The sequence below is a fragment of the Petaurus breviceps genome, unplaced genomic scaffold (assembly GCF_028583685.1).
Source record: "Petaurus breviceps papuanus isolate PSGF00001 unplaced genomic scaffold, PetGlider_PUasm1.0 221, whole genome shotgun sequence".
Lineage (NCBI taxonomy): Eukaryota > Metazoa > Chordata > Mammalia > Diprotodontia > Petauridae > Petaurus > Petaurus breviceps.
The window spans coordinates 2,538,832-2,562,913 of NW_027185877.1; the positions used below are offsets into that span (position 1 = coordinate 2,538,832).

General features: G+C 37.8%; 1 protein-coding gene across 1 annotated transcript in view; it reads right to left on the reverse strand.

Moving 5' to 3' along the window:
- The window catches only part of PTPRQ (protein tyrosine phosphatase receptor type Q), a 291,670-nt gene that overhangs the window by 218,551 nt on the left and 49,037 nt on the right, over positions 1 to 24,082 (reverse strand). Inside the window, exon 10 of the mRNA XM_069094772.1 lies at positions 4,090 to 4,262. Within this exon, the coding sequence (XP_068950873.1) occupies positions 4,090 to 4,262 (173 nt within the window). The remainder of the gene's footprint in view (positions 1 to 4,089; positions 4,263 to 24,082) is intronic.

Sequence of the window (24,082 nt, forward strand, 5' to 3'; positions counted from 1 at the left end):
TATCTCTGTAAGATATATTTTCCTGAAGAATGTCCACTGAGACCAGGCAGTTAGAAGGAGGGACTCTGCTGCCCTGGGGCCATCTTTACCAGACTCAGAGGAGAGGTGATAGTGAAGGTTTGACTTGCCTAGCATATACCAACCTTGTCTCTCCTTCAGGATACTTCACTGTTTCAGCAAGGTTAGCTCAGGCTGCCCCACTGATGAGAGTTATTGTTGGTGATGACAGGGATAGAGGTCCCCTTTGGCACAAAAGTTGTAGTCTTCAACATGTGTGTGTATATATGTGTATGTGTGTATACATACATGTACACATTGTATATAAAACTAATAACATATTCGGCAGCTAGGTGGTGCAATGGATAGAGCATTGGGCATGGAAGCAAGAAGACCTCTTTTTAAGTTCAAATGTGACCTCAGACACTTACTAGATGAGCGACCCTGGGCAAGTCACTTAACTCTGTTTGCTTCAATTTCCTCATCTGTGAAATGAGTTAGAAAAGAAAATGGCAAGCCACTCTGGTATCTCTGCCAAGAAAACCCCAAATGGGGTCACAAAAAGTTAGAGACAACTGAAAGGACTTGACAACAACAGTAACAAACTCAACAAGTAACTAATCTTCAAGACTCCCATTGAAAGGGGATATGCTACCTCCTGAGGTAGCCCATTCCACTTTTGGACAGCTTTTATAGTAGGGAAGCTTTCCTAAATTGAGCCTAAATTTGCTCTCCTCCTTGGTCCCCTAACCCCTAACTCTTAGTATATAGGTAAATTATTTTTATTCAACTATTTAAAATTGTTCCTCTTCTTTGGATCCACTACACAAAATATTTTATGACATGCAAAGACATATCAATTGAAGTTTAAAAAGGTGGACAGGGTGTGAAGACCTCCCAGACAGTTCACCTATAGACAAAAATGATCATAATCTGTATTCAATATTTGAAAGATATATGATTTCTCCAGTCTGTATACTTCCCTCACTGATACAGAGTATAGATCCCCTGTGACTTTATAAATGTGATCAGTGTGAACTATTGTGTAGATTCACCACCACCCAAAAAACAACACCCATCACCTGGTGACCAATTCTCTAGCAATGTGACTCTCTGACCTCCCTTAGTTTGGCCATCATATGACTGATTCAGAGAACTTTGTTAGGATAACCCAAAGCCTTCTCATTCAGCCATCTCTAGCTCCATTCAAAGCTTCTATCAAATGATCCCTCCAATTTCCATATCCCAAAGTGCCTTTGTATATGTTTTGTATTTTCTTATCCATATGCCAATTGATTTCTCTTGTAGAATGTAACCCCACCGAGAAAAGGAACTGTTTGTATTTTTACTTTTTGGGGGGGGGGAAATTGGAGTTAAGTGATTTGCCCAAGGTCACACAGCTAGTTTTTATGTCAAGTGTCTGAGGCTGGATTCAAACTCCACCTAGCTGCCTCCTGTTTCTATTTTTATCTGAATCTCTAGAACCTAGTATAATGCCTATCATAAAATAGACAATCACTTAGTGCACTGCTTTGGATTGGATTGAACCGAACTACCCTGGATGGAATTTGTTAGGATTTGCTAGTTTGCACTCCAATGACAAAGCCTTCAGAACCAGGGTCACATTTATACCATGAGAGGATAGGATGGTGTGGTGCGGACATCACTGGAGTTGGAGTCAGAAAGACCTACGTTTGAATTCCAAATCACACTAGTTGAGTGACCTGGGCCAAGACAAGCACTCTGTGCCTCATCTGTAAAATGAGAGGATTGGATCCAGTGTCATCTCCAAATCCGACTCTAAATCTATGATTCTGTAAATAATGATAATAATAACAATAAACTGTAAAACAGACAACAAGATGGGGCAGCTGGGTGGCACAGTAAAAGAGCACTGACCCTGGAGTCAGGAGGACCTGAGTTCAAATCTGACCTCAGACACTTAACACTTACTAGCCATGTGACCTTGGGCAAGTCACTTAACCCCAACTGCCCTCCAAAAAGCAAACAAAACAAAACAAAAACCAGACAACAGTAGACATATGAAGTTTCCTAACAAAAAATCTATCACCAAAGATTCTTTCAGTAAGATACAGAGATGAGTTTTTATCCACATAGGTACTATATTAAATTCCTTTGATGAGCTATCTACACAAATGATCCCCAAAGTAGAGGCAAGTTCAATCAACCTTTCTGAAAGTGGTAAGGGGAATCTTCTTCCACCTTTCTCCATAACAACCAGGCCCAGGACTTGTTCCAACATTCTTTCACTCCCTCCTCCACTTTCTGGGCTACACAGTATACCAGAATCTCCTTTTCTGTCTCTTGAGGGGCAGTCATAGCCTAATGTCATTTGAGTACCAGCACTAGTACAAGTGGAATTTGGAAAATCTCTCCTCCTAGAATACCCACAACTCACAGCTGCAGCAGAGAACCTTCAGCTCCATACCCTTGGGTAACTCTGTTCTCGAGAAGTGGTCTGTAAGACAAACACACCCCCAATACCTCATGCCATTTTTCATTTTTATGGGGCAAAGTGAGTTGTACAAGATGAGCATATGTGGATGGTTTCAATCTGCATTGTAGATCTCATTACATTATCTTTCCTAAATACATCCTTCTTCTGAACTTCCTATTACTTTTGAGAGAATTATCATCTTTCCAATCACTAAGTTCATATCCTTAATGTCACCCTCAATTGTTCACTCTCACAAATGTGACATATCCAATCTGTTGCTAAATCTCCTCGATTCTGACTTCATAACATCTTTCCTATATGTCCCCTTCTCTTCACTACCTTCATCCAGACCCTTGTCTCATCTCTCTCTTGAATATTACAATATGAACTTAACCATCCTCCCTTTTTCATGTCTCTCTCTTTTCCAGTATAGTCTCTACCCAGATGCCAAAGGGATTTTCCAAAAGTGCAGGCCTCACTATATCACTATCCTAGTCAATAAATTACAGTGGCTCCATATTATCTCTAGTGTCATCTTCAATTTTAAAAGGAATCTGTTATTAGTATTTTGGTACATATGTAAACATGTAAATATAGCAGATATACATATATTGAAGATGTGAAACATGTTCAAACATACATACACATACCTATGTATACACATATATATTTGTATGTATATATGTATATATACACATACATATTCATATATTTACTGAAAGAGGTGCATGAGCAAAAAAGCTCAGAGACTAATGCCCAACACTATTCAAATTTACTTCATAAACTTAGGGAAGCAGCATGGTATAATAGAAAACACCAGGGATATAAAATTGGAAGATCTGGATTCAAATCCTGCCTCTGATACTTACTATCTATTATATGATCTTGGCCAAAGAACCTAAATTCCTGAACCTCCATTTGCTCATTGGTAAAATGATAGAATTGTGCTAAACAGTCTCTGAAGAACTTTTTAGCTCTTGATATATTTGTGATACTCAGAGATATGAACGTGGAATGGTTCTTCAAGGTCATTTAGTCCTAGCTCTCTCATTTTATAGATATTCACATGTTTATACAGCATTTTGTAGTCATAATATTATTTTGGGAGCCTCATGGCTACCTTATGAAGTAGTGCTACAGTTATAATTATCTGTTTAACAGATAAAAGAAACTGAGGCCCAGAGAGGCTTAGTAACTTGCCTACATGTAAGAAACACATGTAGTAAGTAACAAAGCTGGCATTTGAACCTAGGAATTCCTGTACCTAAGTGTAATTCTATATACTATGGATTCTTAATCTTTTTTTGTCTCCTTGTCCCCTTTAGCAGTCTGGTGAAACCTATGGACCCTTTCTCAAAATAACATTCTTTAAATCCAAAAAATAAAATAAAGCAAATTGCAAATGAATGTAATTCTATTGAAAAACAAAAAGTTATCCGAATGTTTTTTTTTTATAAATCTATAGACCCTAGGTTAAGAACTCCTGCTTTATCCACTAAACCACATGGATGTTGCCTCTGTGCTGTGGGGCTGCATTAGATATACTCCTGAATGTAGATAACAGGAAATACGTTTAAGGTCCCCAAGGACAGACCCAACCAAATCATCAAAAATAAATAAATAGAAGTCAGTACCTCATCTTTTCCTGTAAGCAAGGTATCTTCCAAAATAAGTCCTGTCTCTGAAACGAACACTTGTACTCTATATTGACTAATGATTCCATTGGGCTGTCGTGGTTTCTTCCAAGTAATGCTTATTAGTGTGGCTCCAACTTCTAAAAGTTGTAAGTCAAATACTGCACTTGGAACTAAAATGAAAAAATAAAGAAAAAAGGTTATAAGAATATACTCTAAAAGGCTCGGGTTCTTAAAGAGAAATCTCACTGGACTATAGCTTTAAGGTTTTACCAACTCATGACTGAAAAGGAAAAACCAAGAAACACTGCCAGTTTGTGAATATCTAAAACATAGCATGAGAGCCTTCAAATAAAAGGGCACTTGAAAACTAATTTCTATGAGTTTTAAGCAGAAGAATTAAAGAGGGAAGAGAATGAAATGCAATCACTTTTAAAACTCAGCATTCTCATTTTCTAAAGTTCTTATTCAGGCCAAACAAATTAAATATTAATGAAAAACTCATTTTAGTTTTGATCTTAACATCTAATTGAAATATCTAAGAATTAATAAAAATTAATCATAATAAGAAGAAAGAGAAAGAGGAAAAAGAGGAGGAGCAGGAAGAAGGATGAGTGAAAGGGAAGAGGAAGAGAAGAATAAGGAGGAGGAAGAAAAGGAGGTTGATCAGCAACTCATCTAAAACTTAAAATCTTGGAACTTTACCTAGGGAACTAAAAATTAAGTCTCTTCCCCATAATTACTCCACCAGTAAGTCTTAGAAGCAGACCTTGATGTCAAATCATCCTGACTCCAAGGCTGCCCTTCTATTGCCCTTCTAGCCATGATGCCATGACGACTCTCTAATAAAACTAATAATAACTGGAATTTATATAGTTCTGTAAAGACTGCAGATAATTTTATGTATATTATCTTATTTGGGCTATCAGTTAACATGTTGATATTCTCTAGACATCAATTGAATTCAGCTTTTTTAATTAAGGCAGATTCTCTACTTGGAGCCAGGCAGACCTGTTTTCAATACCTCTTTAGACCTTAATAATTGTTTGGCTCTGGGCAACTCACTTAACCATTCAGTACCTAAGGTTCCCCATCCATAAAATAAGGGTTTGAAAAAGTACTTCCTTTCGAGGATTGCTCATAGTATCACACAGATTTGTAGTTAGAAGAAAACTAACTTACCCGCCATCTTGTCCACTCCCTATGTTATGTGGATAAGAAACTAAAAAAGAGGGTTAGTAATAGTACTGGAACCAGACTTTGAACCCAGTCCTTTGACATCTGGCTCCCAATTCCAGTATTATTACCACTAAATCACATAATAATCAAATAAAAGAACACACACAAAGCCTTTGCAAAGCTTAAAGTAATATATAAATACCAGCTATTACCACATTCATTTATACAGTAGCAAGGAAAAATGTTTTCAAGGGCAAATGAAATTAGTTCCCTCAACTTCAAATAAACTATGGAACTATGGAAGTATCTGGAGGTATTTAAACTTAAGCTCTTTGTCTTTCTCTCTGTCTCTGTCCTCTCTGTCTTTTTCTGTCTCTGTCTCCATATATACATATGTATATATTTATATGTGTGTATATACATGCACATTATATTTGTTGAGACGATTAGGTAGCACATGGGATAGATAGTGCATTGAACTATGAATTAGGAAGGCCTGAGATCAAATTCAGTGTCAGAAACGTACCTAGCTGTGTGATACTAGGCAAGTCATTTAACCTCACTCAGTTTTCTCCTCTGTAAAATAGGGATAATAATAATACCTACATCACAGCATTGTGAATATAAAATGAGATAATATTTGTAAAGCACTTTGCAAATATTAAAGCTATATATAAATTATAAATACATATAAGTTATACTGTAAACACATATATTGTTATTCAATCATTTCACTTATGACCTACTCTTTAAGACTGAATTCGGGGTTTTCCTGGCAAAGATATTGAAGTATTCTGCCATTTCCTTGTGCAATTCACTTTACAGTTGAGGAAACTGAGGCAAACAGGGTTAAGTGACTTGACCAGTATCATACATCTAGGTAAATGTCTTAGGTCAGATTTGAACTAAGGAAGATGAGTCTTCCTGACTCCAGATCCAGCACTCTAGTCACTATGCCACCTCTGTGTGTATGTGTATATATGTATGTGCATGTATATGTATTTATTTTATATGCGTATGTATGTATATGTATATATAAGTACATATATACATTTCTATATGTGTGTATGTGTATACACACATATACATATATATATATATAAAACTATATACCTGTGTGTATGTGTGTATATATATGTATTCACATATATGAACTAGACATCAAGGGTAACTTTCAGAAAATATACAAGTGCATTGGAAAAGCGTTCTCTGAAGAATTAAAAATGAATACTATACAAAGGAAAATGGAGAGGGAAATGAGTATGAGAACAGTAAGTGCATAAGGAATGAGGAAATTTGGAGATGAACAGGAGGAAGAGATCTCATGGATAGGTATAATAATAGAAATCGGAGTTGGGATAGTCATGTAAGGATGATAAATAACAGGTGGGGGGCCAGCATGCTCTGCTGGTGTCTTCACAAAGTCAAGAGAAATCAAGGAAAGTTTCAAGCATATTGGGTGGACCCTCCCAGCCCCTTTGCAGAGGATCATTAAATGGGTAAGTGTGTCGCCATGCACTGGTGAATGAAATGTTCAAAATCAATAAGTTCATAGATAGATTTGAGAATTTCAGTAGCTGGGTACTGGGGAAAAAGCACTGAACTATACATAGGTAGCAGTCCTGGAGTCTCACTCTTGTTCTGTCATTTGACTGAGTGATCATAAATGAGTCCCCTTAACTCCCCAGGGCTTCAATTACCTCATCTATGGGTTGCCAATAATTCCTTTTCCACTTACTTCATTGACTGTTTTAAGGCTGAAATGAGTTTTATCTCTGCGAGTAAATTGAGCATTCTGGGTAGAGGATGGAAACAGTAATATCAGGGGGAATGAAAAAGAAGGGGCAAGAGATAGATGGGTCAAACATAAGATCTATGAATTAGAAGTCAGGAAAACCATGAAATGGGCCCAAGAAATACAGAATTTTGTAGAGAAAGGAAAAAAATCAAAAGCAACAGAAACTGAGCCATGGGAGCTGAGCTATGCAGAGCCCTGAATATTTTACAGGGAATGTTGAAGATCAGCTGTCAGTCTACAAAGGGGAACTTTAAGGAAAGAAGACAGGAAAACAGGGCAAGATGAAGAAAGAGAGGAATAGAGAATGGGGAGTTGAAAAGAAGGGAAGGCAAGTGCTTGTTTCACTTTATCTGTTTTGTCTTTCCTAAATAGGAGGAAAATGGGACATTCTGAAAGAAAACCTCTGCAATTTCTGGGATGGGAGGAAGATGGGGGAAGACTCTTATAAGAGAAGATTTGCTTCAAAAGAATGAGAGCAGCTGCCCAGAAAGAGATTATGTGGTGGTAGGGACTCTCGTTATTAATTCAAGTGGGATGTACCCTAGGGACATATTTGCAGTAATTCAAATCTCTAGAAGTAAGGCTTTTGATGTGAGTTTCAGATCCACAGAGACATTGGATTTATTTTTGAAGAAAGTAATAGAAGTAAATGGGACAGGCCAGCTGGAAGAATTTTGTGGTAATTCTGGTAAAGAGGCCAAGGTTAAAGCCTCTCTGTTCACTGTTTTCAAGAATGAAATAGTGGAGAGAGAGATCGTTGTAACCAAGTTATGGAGATAGCCATATTCATTGTGCCAGTTAAAGTAACAGAGGCATTTAAGGTTTGGATTGAATAATAATCTATTTTAATCTTAATTAAAATAAAGCACTTAATAGGTATCAGGCACTGTGTTAAGTTCCGGGAATGGAATGCAAAGAAAAAGAAAAAAACAGTTCCTGCTCGCAAGGAGTTTATAGTCTAACACATATGAAACAAAATGGTGGAAAGTGAGGGATGGGATCAGAGGACTATAAAAATGAATATTTACAACTAGAATTGAATTTAAAGGTGATCTAGTCTAATCCCTAGCCTTTACAGATGAGGAACTAAGGCCCAGGGATGTCATAGAGGCAATAAATGCCAAAGATAGAATATGAACCCTGGATGTCTGATTCCAAATTCTGTACTCTTGGTTAGCCATCCTCTGCCAGAAGCTTTTAAATTGAGAGCAGAGGGTTATGGCTGAAATAGAGGATCAAGGATTGTTATAAATACTACTCAGGAAATCATCCAAGTGTAATGCACTTCAGGGAGACCATTTCAAGGGCAAAGGCTGAATACACAGAAGTGCCATTTATGACAGGGGAAAGAGGGGGAGAGACAGACAGAGACAGAGGAGAAAAAGAGACAGAGACACAGAGAAAGAGGATGGACAACCAAAGATAGAGAAAAAACCACATGTACATTCTGTGGTGAAGAACATATCAATGCAAGCTGAATAGGGCTATGACCCAGTAAGAGGTAATCTTCTTGGTTTTGAGGGCTCTGAATGGAAGGGAAATAAAACAATAGATCTGGGAACATCTAAATAATAATAGTTTATATAATTTGTAAAGCACTTTAAAATTTCCAAAGTGTTTTACAAATATTATTTCATTTGATCCTTACAACAACCCTGGAAGGTGATGCCATTATTATTCCTATTTTATAGATGAGGAAACTGAGGCAGGCAGAGGCAAGTGATTTTTCCAGGATTACATAGCTAGAAAGCATCTGAGGCAAGATTTGAACTCAGGTATTCCTGACTCCAAGTAAAGGACTCTACCTATGGCACAATGGAGACTTAGGTCTTTAATAGGAATAAAAAACATTGAGAAGTTACTTCAGAAAGAGATGAGGGAAAAGACATAAGAATGGGACCTGTGATGCCATTGGTGTAAAGAACTCCCAGATGTAAAGACTCCCTCTCTAACTATACAGGGTAGCAGGTTCTTTTCAATTTAAGAGTCTTAGAGATCTGCCCAGAGCAACAAAGGACTAAGTGACTTGCCCACCTTCACACAGGTAGGTTCCAGGACAGAAAGGATTTTAACTCAAGTCTTCCCAACTAGCTCTCTCCCCTAGACCCACTGCCCTTTGGTGGTAGGAAAAAGACAATGAAAAACAATTAACTAGGGTCAAACTAGAAGTGAAGACATTGTAAGGTTTTATTGAGAAAAGACAACAAAGAATACTTGTCTCAGAATAAAAATGACAATAATTGACATTTATATAACATTATAACCTTTTCACTTACATTATCTCATTTTATCCTGGCATCCATCTTGTAATAGTAAATAAATTAGGAACATCTAGGTGGCCTAGTACATAGAGTGTTGGATTGGAGTCAGGAAGAACTGATTTTGAATCCTGCTTCAGACACATATTAGCTGTGTAAACAACCCCATGCAAATCACTTAATCTCTCTCAACGTTTGTTTCTTCTTCTAGCAAACAGAGGTAATGAAAGCACCTTCCTCATAAGGTTATTGGCAGTCAAAAAGCATTTATTAAGCTTCTACTATGTACCAGAAACTGAGCTAGGTATTGTGCATACAGATAAAGGCAAATAACAGCCCCCTATACCAAGAAGGTCACAGTCCAATGGGGGAGACAACATGGAGACAGTTATGTACAAACATTCAGGTATATCAGATTAGAATTAAGGGAAATCAGGAGAGTCTTCTTGTACAAAGTGGGATTTTAGCTGGGATTTAGGGACATGAGGAGGGAGAACACTCCAGGAATGGAAGACAGCCACTGAAAAACACAGAGTAAGGAGATTGAGTGTCTTACATGAGGAACAGCAAGATGGGTAGTCTTTGTATCAGAGAATTCATGGTAGGTGAGAGGTAGGAAAGGGAACAAGGTGTTTGTTTTTTGTTTATCCTTCATTTTTGAAAAGGACCAGTGACATCATGGGTGAAGTCCTCACATGTATGTGAACTGGATTTAAGTGAGGTAGAGTTGTAGGAAGTCACTCTCTCTTCCAGAGTTATCAGAGTCTAATGGCAAGACAAAAGTTGAGATGACTGGTAATGGCCCGGGATACAGTGGATGACATTGGTGTTTATGATGTCTGACCAAGATCTACATGGTCCACAACCTTTGCTTCAGTCACCTTCATAGCCATTAGAACAAATTGTTCTCATCCGCCCATTCTGCCAAGGAAGTCTTCACATGCTTGGGGTAGACATCCCCTTAATTCATCATTGGGCTTGAGGCCTGTTGGTTACCTTCAACCTACCTGGTTTAGACAGTGTACCAAGATAATTTTACTGAGGTGTGGCCACCACACATGCTACAGCTTCCTGGAGCCACAGGTGACAGCTGAATGCCAGGCAGACGCCAAAGGTGGATGAGCCCCGAAAAGGGCTGGACACGCCCTCACCCCGGAGGTGCTAGTCCTCCTTGAGAGTAAGGTGTAAGAAAATTGGAAAATAGGAATATGGCACGTTATAGAAGGCTTTGAATTACAAACAAGGGATTTCATATTTCATCTCAGAGTTGATAGTAAAACACCATACCAGGGTGGGGAACCTGTGGCCTCAAGGCCACACGTGGCCCTCTAGATCCTCAAATGTGGCCCTTTGACTGAATCCAAACCAAAGGGCAACACTTGAAGAACTAAATGGCCACATGTGACCTCGAGACTGCAGGTTCTCCACCCCTGTACTAAACTTTACTGATGGGGGTGGGGAGGTGACATAATTAGTCCCATGTGTATAATGAGAATCAAACAAGAAAATAAACATAAAACATTTCGAAAACAATTAAGTGCTCTATCAACGTTAGATATTGTTATTATCTTTATTTTAGAAATAAAGTCCAGAATGCATTGTAGCCCTCTTTGTACCACACCGTACGCCTATTCCTTGACTGGATCCAGAGAAATTAAAAAGGATGAGAAAGGAAAGGAGGAACAATCTAAGAAAATTAATGGAGGTAAAGATAAAGATAATGAGATATTTTATGGTGGAAAATATGGCTCTATATGGAGTGTGTGATGTGTTTGTCAGGGTAGGCCTGTGTGTGGGCCACATCCTGGGCAAGCGTGAACATTGGTTCTTCCACTACTCAGGAGAACAAGCAATGGTATTGCTCTCAGCATAGCATTCCTGACTACCTGGCATGTTCTTTATGCATTCTTATAGTGAGGATTTCATTTTGGGTATCCTAAATGGTCATTCTGGCCCCTTACAAGGGACCAGAGATAGCTTGTGGTACAATGGATAGAAGGACAGGCATGGAGGCAAGAAGACCTGAGTTCAATATCAGCCTCACACACCTACCAGCTATGTGACTCTGGGCAGGTCACTTAACCTGTGTCAGCCTCAGTTTTCTGATGGAAAAATGGGGATAATAACAGTACCTATCTCAAGTTGTTGGGAAAATCAAATGACTTTATATATGGAAATAACATAACAGTCATGATATAGATATTTATTACCTCTATTCCTTCCCCTTTCCAATTCTAAATTATGTGAGTCTTTGATAGGACAGAATATTCAATGTAGATGGAACCTTTTGGTGGGTTTGTTTTGAAATAAATTTCAAAAGCAGGATTGCAATACAATTAAGAAGCATGAAAGAGTGGTAGAAAGAGCATTGGATTTTGGTCTGGGCTTAACAACTCCTAATTACAACTTATCATGGAAGTAGAAAACTGATATAGGAGTCGTGAAAGAGAACTGCATGTGTGCTGTCACTCATGGCAATGTCATCATTAGGCAGGGGACTGATGAGTGTAAGAACTACATCAAGAAATTTGGAGGAAAGGCAATGAACAGGAAAGTGTTTAGTCCCTTTTTTTATCATGAATCTTACTATATCAGAAAGCAAACTTCTTGCAAAGAAGGCTTATTTCATTTATTATAGTGTAATAACAATGTCTAACACAGTGTATGGCTCAGAGTGAACACTTGATAAATAATTGTTGATTGAAATCACACATTTTCAGAAGAGGAAAAACTGACTGGGAACATGGAGTGATCCCAGTGGGAAGATACACAGTCAAATGTATTTCATCCTAAAACACATGAAGCAGGTTTTATTTTGTTGTTGTTGTTGCTTGCCTCATGCTTTTACTATGATTGAAAGAATAATTTTTAACCAATTAGACCATCAACTTCCCTGACCAAAGATAGCCCTCAATAATGCACAAGTTCAAATAACGAAAATTCAAAGAAAACTGCTGAGAAAACTATTGCATGCAGACATGCTGGCTGGCACGCTGAAAGGTAGGGGACTTTAAAAATGATAAATCTTTAAGAGATAGAAAAAGGATAAATCTTTAAGAGATTGATGAAGCACCATCAAAAAGCTACCCTTGGCAGCTGAGTGGACTAAAAAATTCCTGACAGCCCAGAAAACACAAATCAGGGGGGAAAGCAAAATAGGAGATGGCAAGAAGGACACAGCTTGATGTAGAAGAAAAGGGATAGTTACAAAAATCTGTTCAGGAAATCAGGATGATGCCATGTAAAGACTATGAAAAATTGGGAAGACTTTGCCTCAGAGAAGTAGTCAAAAATAATCAGAGTCCAAATAAGGAAGACTGGGCTCACTGACTGGAGGCACAGACAACTAGTGAAAATAAAGGATAAGAAGAGGAATTGATAACAAATAATGCCAGGCAAGCACTATCATCTGTGAAAAAATTTACAGTGGTCTCTATGCCTCTTGCAGCCTTGCAGACAAGTCAAGAGTCAATATTCCACGAATTATAGAGGATGAAGGGTTAGCAAAACTTAAATGGATGTAAAATGGGAAAAAGATCAGGAAAAAGAGAATCCATCCTTTGTACCTTAAGGCCCATGAGGTTTATATATGATCTCATAGGATCATAAGGATTGATCATGATTATATACTATATATCATGAAATGGCAAACCACTCCATTATCTTTGCCAAGAAAACCTAATATGGGGTCATGAAGAGTCAGACACCATTGAAATTACTGAACAACAACAACAAAAGATAGGGAGGGAAGGAGAAAAAGCGAAGGGAGAAAAAGAGAGACAGAGACACAGAGAAGCTACAAAAAAGAGCAAAAAAAATAGTCCTTGCCCTAAAGGTGCTTAAATAATAATGAGAGAAAACAAGACAAAAAGAATTGGAAGAAGGAAGGACTTGATATGTGGAAATGTTTTGGAAGTGAGGTGAAGATCTGTATCAAGGCAAAGTAAGGGTAAAGCTGGTCTATCAGGATCTACAGTTGGTCCAGTGGCATAGTTCAAGGTTCTAAAAGGGAGAAGGTAGAGAATGGATGAGTATAAATGTAGTCTAGATCTTGGCAGAAAGAGGCCAAAGCCTTCTCTACCACTCCATTCGCAATGCCTCTCTTCACAAGTGGTCAAGCACCAAAAATGTTGGAGGTCATCTTGTTCCTGGATAAAAGCCTACTAAGAAAGCCAGTCTCCTTTTATGAATCTGTCAGCTCTTTTAACTTTCACCACACTATCCCACATGGCAGAAAAATCGAGGGCTCATCACTGATCCCTAGCAAGCTGCAGAAGGCTTTCATATCATTCGATTGTCGGCCATGTACACATTGACAGGAAATTTTAATAAAATTGCATACGCTATGGAGTCCTCTCTGGACATATGTTGATTTGAGACAGTAGATAGATTGCATAAGAGTAGGATAAATTTGATATATGTTGATATCTTTGAGGATAGTAACACTGTATGCAGAACCAAAATCAAGGTGTTTACAGAATCACATCAGGTTAACATCCACAAAGGGAATGAGGAGATCTTCTCCTGCAAATGAATTTTAAGTACCTTAGAGGCCTTACTCTGGTTATTTGACTGGAAAAGTGAAATTATGAAAACTGAACTTATCCATTTGCTTTTGGCCCATGACAGGGTTCTGTTCACAAAGGCTATCCTAGAGCTCCAAGGAAAGCTGTGGCAGCTGCCTGGAACATCTGGGCTGATTAGCCTATAAAATGCCCCTTGTTAAGCCAAAGCCAATGTGCAGTGAGTGCTGCCCACAAAGCACAGAGGGCATAGACAGAGGATCCACGAGGTATAAGAGATGTGCTTCCATATGCACTAGCTTTGACAGGATAAGGGACAAAGGGCTGCAAAGTGACCTGGATTCATTTCAGCCAGATTTATAGACTGCTGACTGATAATGGCATGTACATGAATATCAGGGCAGAAATATTTGCCCCTGAGATGCTGCTTTCTATGACCTATGTGTAAGAATGCTGCTCCAATCAAGCAATCAATAGACATTTGTAACACACCTACTTTAGGAACTTATTAAGCACCTACAGTATGCTAGACAGTGGGCTAAATGCTAGGTATAAAAAGACAAGAAGGAAATAGTCCTCGCCCCCAAGGAGCTTAAAGAGGGTGAACAAACTTGTTTTCACTTACTGCACAAACAAAAGATGAATGTATAAATGCCTCATTTGTGATAATACAGTAGAAGAAGAATACTTGGTAGAAGATCAGAGAGGCAGATGTGCTACAGACTAGTTAATGTAGACAGCGCAGAGTCATGTAGCAAGGACAGCAGACAATTCATGGGCCTTTAAAATCAGACCACAAACCTCCCAGAAAAGCCAAAAACTCAACGTGGTGTAGTCGTTGTTTGGTTGTTCAGATGCAGACAGAAAGAAAGAACAGGGGGATTATCAGTCAGTTCTGCCATTCAATGAACAAGTGCTTTTGTTCTCCTGTTGAGAGTTCATAGGGTAATGGGATCATAGATTTAAAGCTCCAAGAGACTTTGGAGACAATTGAATCTAATTCCTTTATTTTGCAGAAGAGGAAAATGAAGCACAGAAAAGTTGTCATCTGTACAGGGTCACACTGCTAGTGAATGTCTGAAACAGAATTTGAACCCGTCTTGCTGATCCCAAGTACTATGCACTATCCACTTACCCCTATTGAGTAGTGTAATGACACAGTTATGTCTTTGCTTAGGAAAATCACTTGGGCATTGAAGTAGAGGATGGATTGGAATAGGAAGTGACTAGAATATACTGTAGGGCACCTAGATGGTGCCGTGGATAGAATGCTGGATCTGGAGTCAGGAAGACTCATCTTCCTAAGTTCATATCTGTCCTGTGTGACCCTGGGCAAGTCACTTAACCCTATGTGCCTCAGTTCCTCATCTGTAAAATGAACTAGAGAAGAAAATGGCAAATCACTCCAGTATCTTTGCCAAGAAAATCCCAAATGGGGTCATGAAAAGTTAAACATGACTGAAAATATACTGCCTTTAATTTAATTTTGATGATGATGGCTCTGAGTGATTGAATGATTATTCATTTCTTTCAGTAATCCTGTTGAAATTTTTTTTTAAAACTACAGAGACAAACTACCCTTAAAAGAAAATGTTTACAGGACCTTATTAAAAGAAAAAGGAAAGAAGAACAAAAAAAATCCCTACATTGTTAGAAGATAGGAAGAAAAACTATAAGAGATAGCAGAAATACTGAATGTCTATGCATATGTAAAAAGGTCAGAAGAATAGACTGGAAAAGTTAAACATGCTATGTATAAAAAGAGATTAATAAAGGGAAAGGGATGAAAATTTAAACATAAAGTTAGTATGCTCTCTATGGAAAATTTGTGAAACCTTGTTGATTTGGTGATACAAAAAGAATTATAGATGCACAATACTGGACATGGTCATATAATTAATAAAACAGGATACATGGGATGACCTCTTAGAGCCACAGTTTTTTTTTCATTTATAAAATGAGGGAATTAATCTCAAAGGTCACTTCTAGATCTAAAACTCTATAATTCCAGAGCTGAATGAGATGATGAATACACTCTAGGTGATTTGAGATATGCCTCAAAGGTATTACTCAATGTACAAATGGATGATGTTCTAAACATCTAAACATTGCAAGTTGGCCATTCACAACCTGGAACACATTTTCCTCCAAATAAAAACATAATTCTTGTTATAGATGGTGGGTAAGATATAGATGGTGGTGGGTATAACAACAAATAAACCAATAAAAGGTGTATAGGGGAAAGTTGGGTAGGTGGCCCAGAATTCATATACATCTATGACCACAGCTAACTTGTCTATTATTGCATTGTAAGGAATCATCATGATTCTAGAACTATATCTCCCTTACCTGACTGTGATTTTGAAGTCACCAGACCTCCCCTGGCCTCTGTAAACAAAATGGGTATAATCCCCTAATCCCTAAAGTCCTTTCCAGCTCTATGGCCTATGACTATGTCTAAAGATCATGTCAAGGTCAGTCATTCCCCAGGTGCTCTGAATTAGAAAACAAGGTCAGTTACTATCCATCCACAGTGAAGACATGTTCTCCACCCTAAAATACCCTCATCACTTGTGCCTATGTGACAGGCACAGGAATTGGAGAAATTAAAAGATGAATAGTTCTATAGGGAGTTCCCAATCTAGAACAATTTAAACATGAAAGCTAGTATGGAGTAAGTTAAAGTTTCCCACCCATTACTGGGGTTAAGCCCAGTATATATACTGCTCTACTTACAGCCATGGCAAAACAAGGAGATTTAAGCTTGACATAAGAAAGAATTTCCTAATAATTAGTGATAATTCTAAAATATCATAAACCACATTGACAAGGTGTTGCTTTCTCCATTAATAGAAGGTTTTTCAGTAGAAGCATCTAGGTAAAGCAGAAGAAAGAGTGCTGGACCTGTACTCAGGAAGACATGAGTTCAAATACAGCCTCAAATACTATGTGACCTTAGGCAAGTTACAACCTCTGTTTGCCTCAGTTTCCTGAACTGTAAAATGGGGATGATAACAGCACCTACCTTGTAGGGTTAGTGTGAGGATCAAATGAAGTGATAATTATAAAGTGCTTAGTATACTGCCTGGCCCATAGTAAGTGCTATATAAATGAAATTGTTGTTGTTAAGGCCATATGATTATTTGTTTGTCAGAAAGCAAGGTTGGGTTATTTAAGGACCAGAAGTTGAAGTACTAGCCTCAAGATTTACTACTCATGCAACCTCTCTCAGACTCAGTTTCTCCATCTGTAAAACAGGAACGATTATCCTCTAACAACCTTGCCCATTTGGATTGTTTTGAGGAAAACATTTTGAAAAATCTAAGCACCATATATGAGTTATTAAGTTGGAGAGCAGACCCTTGCTTCAAATGAAGACTGGACTAGACTGAGGCCTCTTTCAGCTCTGATTTAATGATTATGTGTTTAGATTCAGTCAAAGGGCCACACTTGAAGATCTAGAGAGCCACATGTAGCCTCAAGGTCACAGGTTACCCACCCCTGCCCTGAACAAATCCATTCACTTACACAACCTGGCATGGTGGTGCATACCTGTAATCCCTGGGGCTGTGGACTCTGAGGTTGGTGGATCACTTGAACTTGGGAATTCAAAGTTACAGTGAGCTAAACCGGCAAGTTTCTGCAATAAATTCAACAGCAATATGGTGAGCTCCCAGAAGCAAAGGGCTACATGGCTTCCCAGGAGGAGCAAGGAGGAACAAACCATATCAGGTCAGAAAAATGGAGCAAACTAAAATGATTCTGCTGAATCACTATTGGAATCAAACCCATGAGTGGTCAATGTACTCCAGTCTGGGTAAGAGAGGGATAATAACATTTTCTCATTCTTGAATGCAAATAATTTAAATTTAATGAGCTTAAACTACAGGAAAAATGTTGATACTCCATGTGTTCTTCTTGTAAGATCAACAGTGCACAACTTTTAAGAGCTGAGGTATATATGTGGTGTGCTGCTAGGGCAATATGAATAAATCACTGAAATAAAGAGTGCATATGATAGAAGTATTTTCAAATTTCTACTCTACTTCCCTATATGCAGACACATCTTGTTTTAAGAAAGTATCAGGAATAGGTCAGGAGGCAGAGTCAAGATGGAGAAGTAGAAACAGGACTTCTGTGGGGCTCCAGCTTCCACCTCCCCCAATCCCATGTAAAAGGGGACTCTGAAAAAACTTGGAGCTACAGAACCCACAAAATGACATAGAGTAGCTAACCTCCCACTGAGGACAGCCCAGTAGGCTGGCAGGAATTGGACAGCCCATAGATCTAGGAGCCTACCCTAGCCCCACAAACCAGAGGTTTTAGCCCCAGGGCAGACCTGACCAACCACCAGCTGGAGGGACTTCAGATCACCAGCAGCTGTGGTGGTTTCCAGAATTATCAACACATAGATGCTAAGGACAAAGTGAGAGGTCAGTGCAGTGTGGACTTTGGGATTCAGTAGTTGGAGTGTGTCAGCCTTTATCCCCTAGAGGGAAAAGCCACTGAGGGCTGTGGCAGCCACCACCACATGGCAGCTTCATCTCCTGGCCTGTAGACTGTAGGGGGACCAAGCAACCAATCTGAGGGGAAATCACTCTTGCTTTAACTTGCTTGGATCTAGATTGCAGTCTAGCGTGGAGGTCCTGGGGTGTATGAACAGCTTGCCAGAGTGTGTGGAGGCTTCAAAGAGGGCACCCAACTAAGACCTCCAGCAGCTGAGAAAACCCCAGCACTTCCAAAGAAGCTCCCCAATCTGGTAGCAGAGACTTCTGTGGCAAAAAGCCAAAAAGTCAAGTAATTGAGTGGCAACATGGCCAGGCAAAGGAAGTAAAGCAAACAGAAGAATCCAACATTAGACTCCTATTTTGGTGACAAAAAGGATCAAAGCATGGAACAGGAGGAAGACAGTGAAGTCACAACTCCTGCACCAAAAGCTTCAAAGAAAAATACGAGCTGGCTACAAGCCATAGAGGACCTTAAGAAGCAGATAAGAGAAGTGGGGGAAAATTAGGAAGAGAAATGAGAACCATGCAAGAAAATTATGAAATGAGAGTCAACATCCTGACTGAGGAAAATAACACCTTAGAAAAGAGACTAACTCAAATGGCAAAAAAGGCTAAAAAATGCAATGAGGAGAAGAATGCCTTAAAAAGTTGAATTTGACAGATGAAAAAAATCTCAAAAGCTCACTGAGGAGAATCATTCCTTCAGAATTAGGTTGGAGCAAATGGAAGCTAGAGACTTTATGAGAAATCAAGATTCTGTTAAATGGATCCAAACAAATAAAAGAATAGAAGGCAATGTGAAATATCTCATTGGAAAAACCCCTGACCTGGAAAATAGATCCAAGAGAGAGAATTTAAAAATTATTGGACTATGTGAAAGCCATGATCAGGGAAAGAACCTAGAAATCATCCTCCAAGAAATTTTCAAAGAGAACTGCCCTGATGTTTTAGAACCAGAGGGCAAAATAGAGGTTGAAAGAAGCCACCGATCACTTCCTGGAAAAGATCCCAAAAAGAAAACTCCTAGGAATATTATATCAAGGTTTTGAAATTCCCAGATCAAGGAGAGAATATTACAAGCAGCCAGGAAGAAACAATTTGAATATTGTGGAAACACAATCAGGATAACTCAGGATCTGGCAGCTTCTATACTGAGGGATCAAAGGGCTTGGAATATGATATTCTGGAGTCCAAGGAGCTGGGATTAAAATGAAGAATCACCTACCCAACAAAATTGAGTATCATGTTTCAGGGGAAAATATGGTCATTCAGTGGAATAGAGGACTTTCAACCAGAGTTGAACAGAAAATTTGACATTCAGATACAAGAAGCAAGAGAAGCATGAGAAGGTAAACAGGGAAAAGAAATCATAAGGAACTTATCAAAGTTGAACTATTTACATTCCTATATGGAAAAATTGATAATTGTAACTGATGAAAATTTTGTCAGTATGAAAATAGTTGAAGGGAATATATATATGTCTATATATGAGGGTATATGGCATATGAATACATATGTGAATGTGTGTATATATGTTTACAGGTATACATAGATAGAGGGCACAGGACCAATTTAATAGGAAGGGATGATACTTAAAAGGTGAAATTAAGAGGTGAGAGAGGAATATAATGAGAGGAGATGGGGAGAAACAGAATGGGGTAAACTATCCCATATAGAAGAGGCAAGTGAAAATGGTTACAATGGAGGGGCAGAACAGGAAGGCAAAAGGGAATGGTCAACCTTATTCCCATTGAATATGGCTAAGGGAGGAAATGACATACACACTAAATAGGGTATCTCACCCTACAGGAGAGTAGGGGGGAAGGAAATGAGAGGGAGGATGATGGAAGGGAGGGCAGACTGGAGGGGAGGGAAGTTGGAAGCACCCACTTTTGAAAAGGGACAGGATCAAAGTAGAGAATAGAACAAGTGGGAGATGGGATAGGAGGGAGGGAAATATAGTCAGTCTTTTGCAATATATCTACTATGGTAATGTTTTGCATTATCTACACATGTGCAACCTATACTGAATTGCTTATCTTTCCAGTAAGGGTGGGTAACAAGGGAGGAAGGAAATGAATCTGGAATTCAAAGTTTTATAATCAAATGTTTAAAAAAAGATATATATATATTATTAATACTGTTTTACATGTAATTGAGAAATAAGATATACAGGCACTGGGGCATAGAGATCCACCATGACCTCCTGGAAATGTTGAAGGAGTTATGGGAGAAGATATGGGAGAAAGCAGATTGGAGGAGGGGATATCCTATTGTAATAGTAATGGAATTTAAAGATCCCCCTGTATTGGCCTGGTTTTTGGATTAATTGTGTTAAAACCCAGAACTTGTGAATCCCACCTGTGGGATGGCAATTGCTATTTTGGGGAGGTAGGTAGGGGAAAAACAGGGAGAAAATTTGTAACTCAAAATCTGGCAGAAATGAATGATGTAAACCAGAAGTTAATAAAGCATTTGAGAAATTAAAAAAAAGTTAGAAAGAAAATAAATAAATAGTCAAAGACATTTAAAACCAAAATAAAAAAAGGATCAGGAATATTAAAACATTTTTAAATGCTCAAAAGATAAAGAAGAAAATTTAGACAGAATCACAAACATGATGGACAATTTTGAAAGTAATTTAGATATATGTGATATAGATATTAATAAACATATAGACACCATATCTACATCCATATATACAGCATAACACAAAAGATTGTATATTAAACCATTGATCTCTTTTACATTTCTTAGTTTTAATACATATAATTTAATATTTATCATATTAAATTATATTAACATTAAAAGCAGGAAGTATAAAAGAGAATAATAGTTTTGTATACAGTCCCTTTTTTGTTTGTTTTCTCCTACACATATGACAATGCTAATTTTTTGGAGTTTCAACTCAGAATAAAAATATAAATTTAAACAAAATGGAAAGAAATACAAGGAATAGAACCCGCTTAAAAAAAAACCTCATTGAAATGCATATTTGACATCTGAGATACATCACCACACATTTCTTTTATAGAGCAAGTGCCTCCTACCTTAGTGCACTTAAAAGAAATTTATATTTTTTTTAAAAACTTGAGGACAGCATCTCTTGTGAAATCCAAAGTACATATGTATTGAGTGTTCTTGGATTTACTAAGAAATTGATTTTTATTTTGTTTTATTTTCTTTTTAATGTAAAACAAAAGGTTCTGAATTGTTTTCCATTTTCTCATTCATTTAACACTTTTTTATCTACAAGACTAAATAAGCATGATAATGTTATGTAAATATTTTAATATTGCTTCTTTTTTAATTGGCAAACCACTTCAACTTGGCCAAGAAGACTTCAAATGGGGTCATGAAGAGCCAGACATGACTGAAACTACTGAAAAACAACAATTTTAACTTAGAAAGTGTAAGATTGAAAGAAGTAATCACAACATAATAATATATTACTATAAAACATAGTAGCATATAATGTATTTTCCTAATAACCCATATGTGAGATAAATATTTCAAGTATTGTTATACCCATCTATAGGAGAAAAAACAGACTCAGGTACATGAAGGGACTTACCTATTGTAACAGTAAATGTCAGAGCAGAGCCACAAGCCTGGTCCTTGAATGCCAACCCCAGTATTCTCTCCCCTACAATGCTGCCCCTCTGTCAGCATATGAGGAATTAGGAACTTTTAGAAAATGCTCACTATCTAGTGGGTCACCATTGCAGCATACCAACTACCCTAGCACATTGGTAAAAGTCCCTACATGGAAGGCTAAAGACCAAAATGGGACCCGTGATTCCAGTGGTATAAGGTACTCCCAGATGGAAAAACTTCTTACTCTAAAGCAGACTGGCCCTTACTCTGCAACTTCTAGCCTTAGAAAGTTGCCTGGGTACTAAGAAATTATGTACATGCAGAGGTTCACATAGTATGTGTCTGAAGCAGGATGTGAAAACCCAGGTCTTATATCATTCCAAGCTAACTGTCTATCCACTATGCCAAATAAAAGTCAACTCTGTTTTTCACCTATCCAAGAGGGTTTTCGTTCCCAAAGTACCAAATGAGCTTTTCCTTAGGAGCTAGTTCTCTGGCATAAGCCAAATATAAAATTCCTTAAAGTTTAATGGAGCTTCATTATACATCTAGTAGCTTAAAAGAATAGGAAATTACTTTCACTTTTAATGCATCAATCAGAATTTACTGAGGGTCTACTATGTCCCAAGGTCTCTATAAGGTGATATCCATTTACAGTCAAAACTACTTATATAAAAAATCTTTTCAAATTGATACTTAGTCTAAATGACTTGTATAAGCCACAGCCTAGAACTTAACAGAGTTGTTTATCAAACTCCTACCTTAACCAGTATTAATGTCTAAAATGCACACTGTAACAGTATATAGGAAGGGTTCTCAACATTTTTTGTATCAAGGACCCCTTTTGCAGTCCACAGAAAACTCTGTGAATGCCTTCCCTACATAATGTTTTTAAATAAATAAAATACAGAGGATCACAAAAGAAACCAATTATAGTGATGTAAAGATTTAAACTTGTCTCCTACCCATTCACAAACCCCTTGAAATCCATCCAACAGACCTCTTGGGGACCCATAGGCTCCAGATTAAGAACCCCTAGTACATAAGACAAAGTGGTTTTATAAATCCCTAGAAATTCATCTCTTAGGTTCTTCAAGAAAAAAAGTTATAAACAAATAATAATTTTCTATGGTGGAAGAAAAAGCTTAGTGTATAAGGGAAATGGAGCAGACAGCATGTATCTCATCTTTAGTAAGAAACTTGATCTGGTTACACAACACATTCTTATAGGGAAACCAGAGAAGTATGGATTAGAACAAACTACTTTAATATTGATACAAAATTAACTAAAGAAAATCAAACACACAGGGTAATTATTCATGGCTCAGTATCAAGTTTGAAGGTGGTGTCAGTAGGGAATCTCCAAAAGTTATTTTCATGTCAATCTCATGTATTTTCAGGTCAATAATTTTATGATGATTCCTCACTAATAATGAGGAAAACTAGTAGCTACAACTAAAGACACAAATAGAAAAAGTCCTGGGGAGATTGGTGTATAGAACTACATAAATAAATGAGAGGAAAGAAAATGATGACAAATAGTATTTGAAGTAAGACTAGCCCCTTTAATTATCTTGCATTATCCAGACAAATCTAAATTCCATTAGAGATGGATTTTGAAAACACTTTCTAAAGGAAAAGGCTGCTAGGAATGAATTCTGAAAACAAAGAAGCTGACAGCCTGGTATTCATTGTACTAGGCTGGGTGTCATTTATATCACATAAAGACATGGGCCAGGAATCACCAGGGACAGAAATTAGACTTTGCATGTTGCAGTCATTCAGAAACAAATATGAAGTTGAGTAGCTCTGGTTTTGTTGCTTCATAACATAACAGCATCAGACATGGTAGAACTCACAATTAAATAAAAATAGTGTAGAAATATCTGGTGATACTGGTAGAACTCACAATTAATTCACATCTCAGGTTTGGTACCATATAAAAATAGTGTAGAAAGATCTGGTGATATTGTTAAGCCCATGAAACTAGGCCAGAATTTTATGGCAGTCCAGAAATCAAACAATGCAAAAACAGTGACTGAAGTTCTTTCTTTCTTCCTTTCTTTCTTTCTTTTTCTTTCTTTCTTTCTTTCTTTCTTTCTTTCTTTCTTTCTTTCTTTCTTTCTTTCT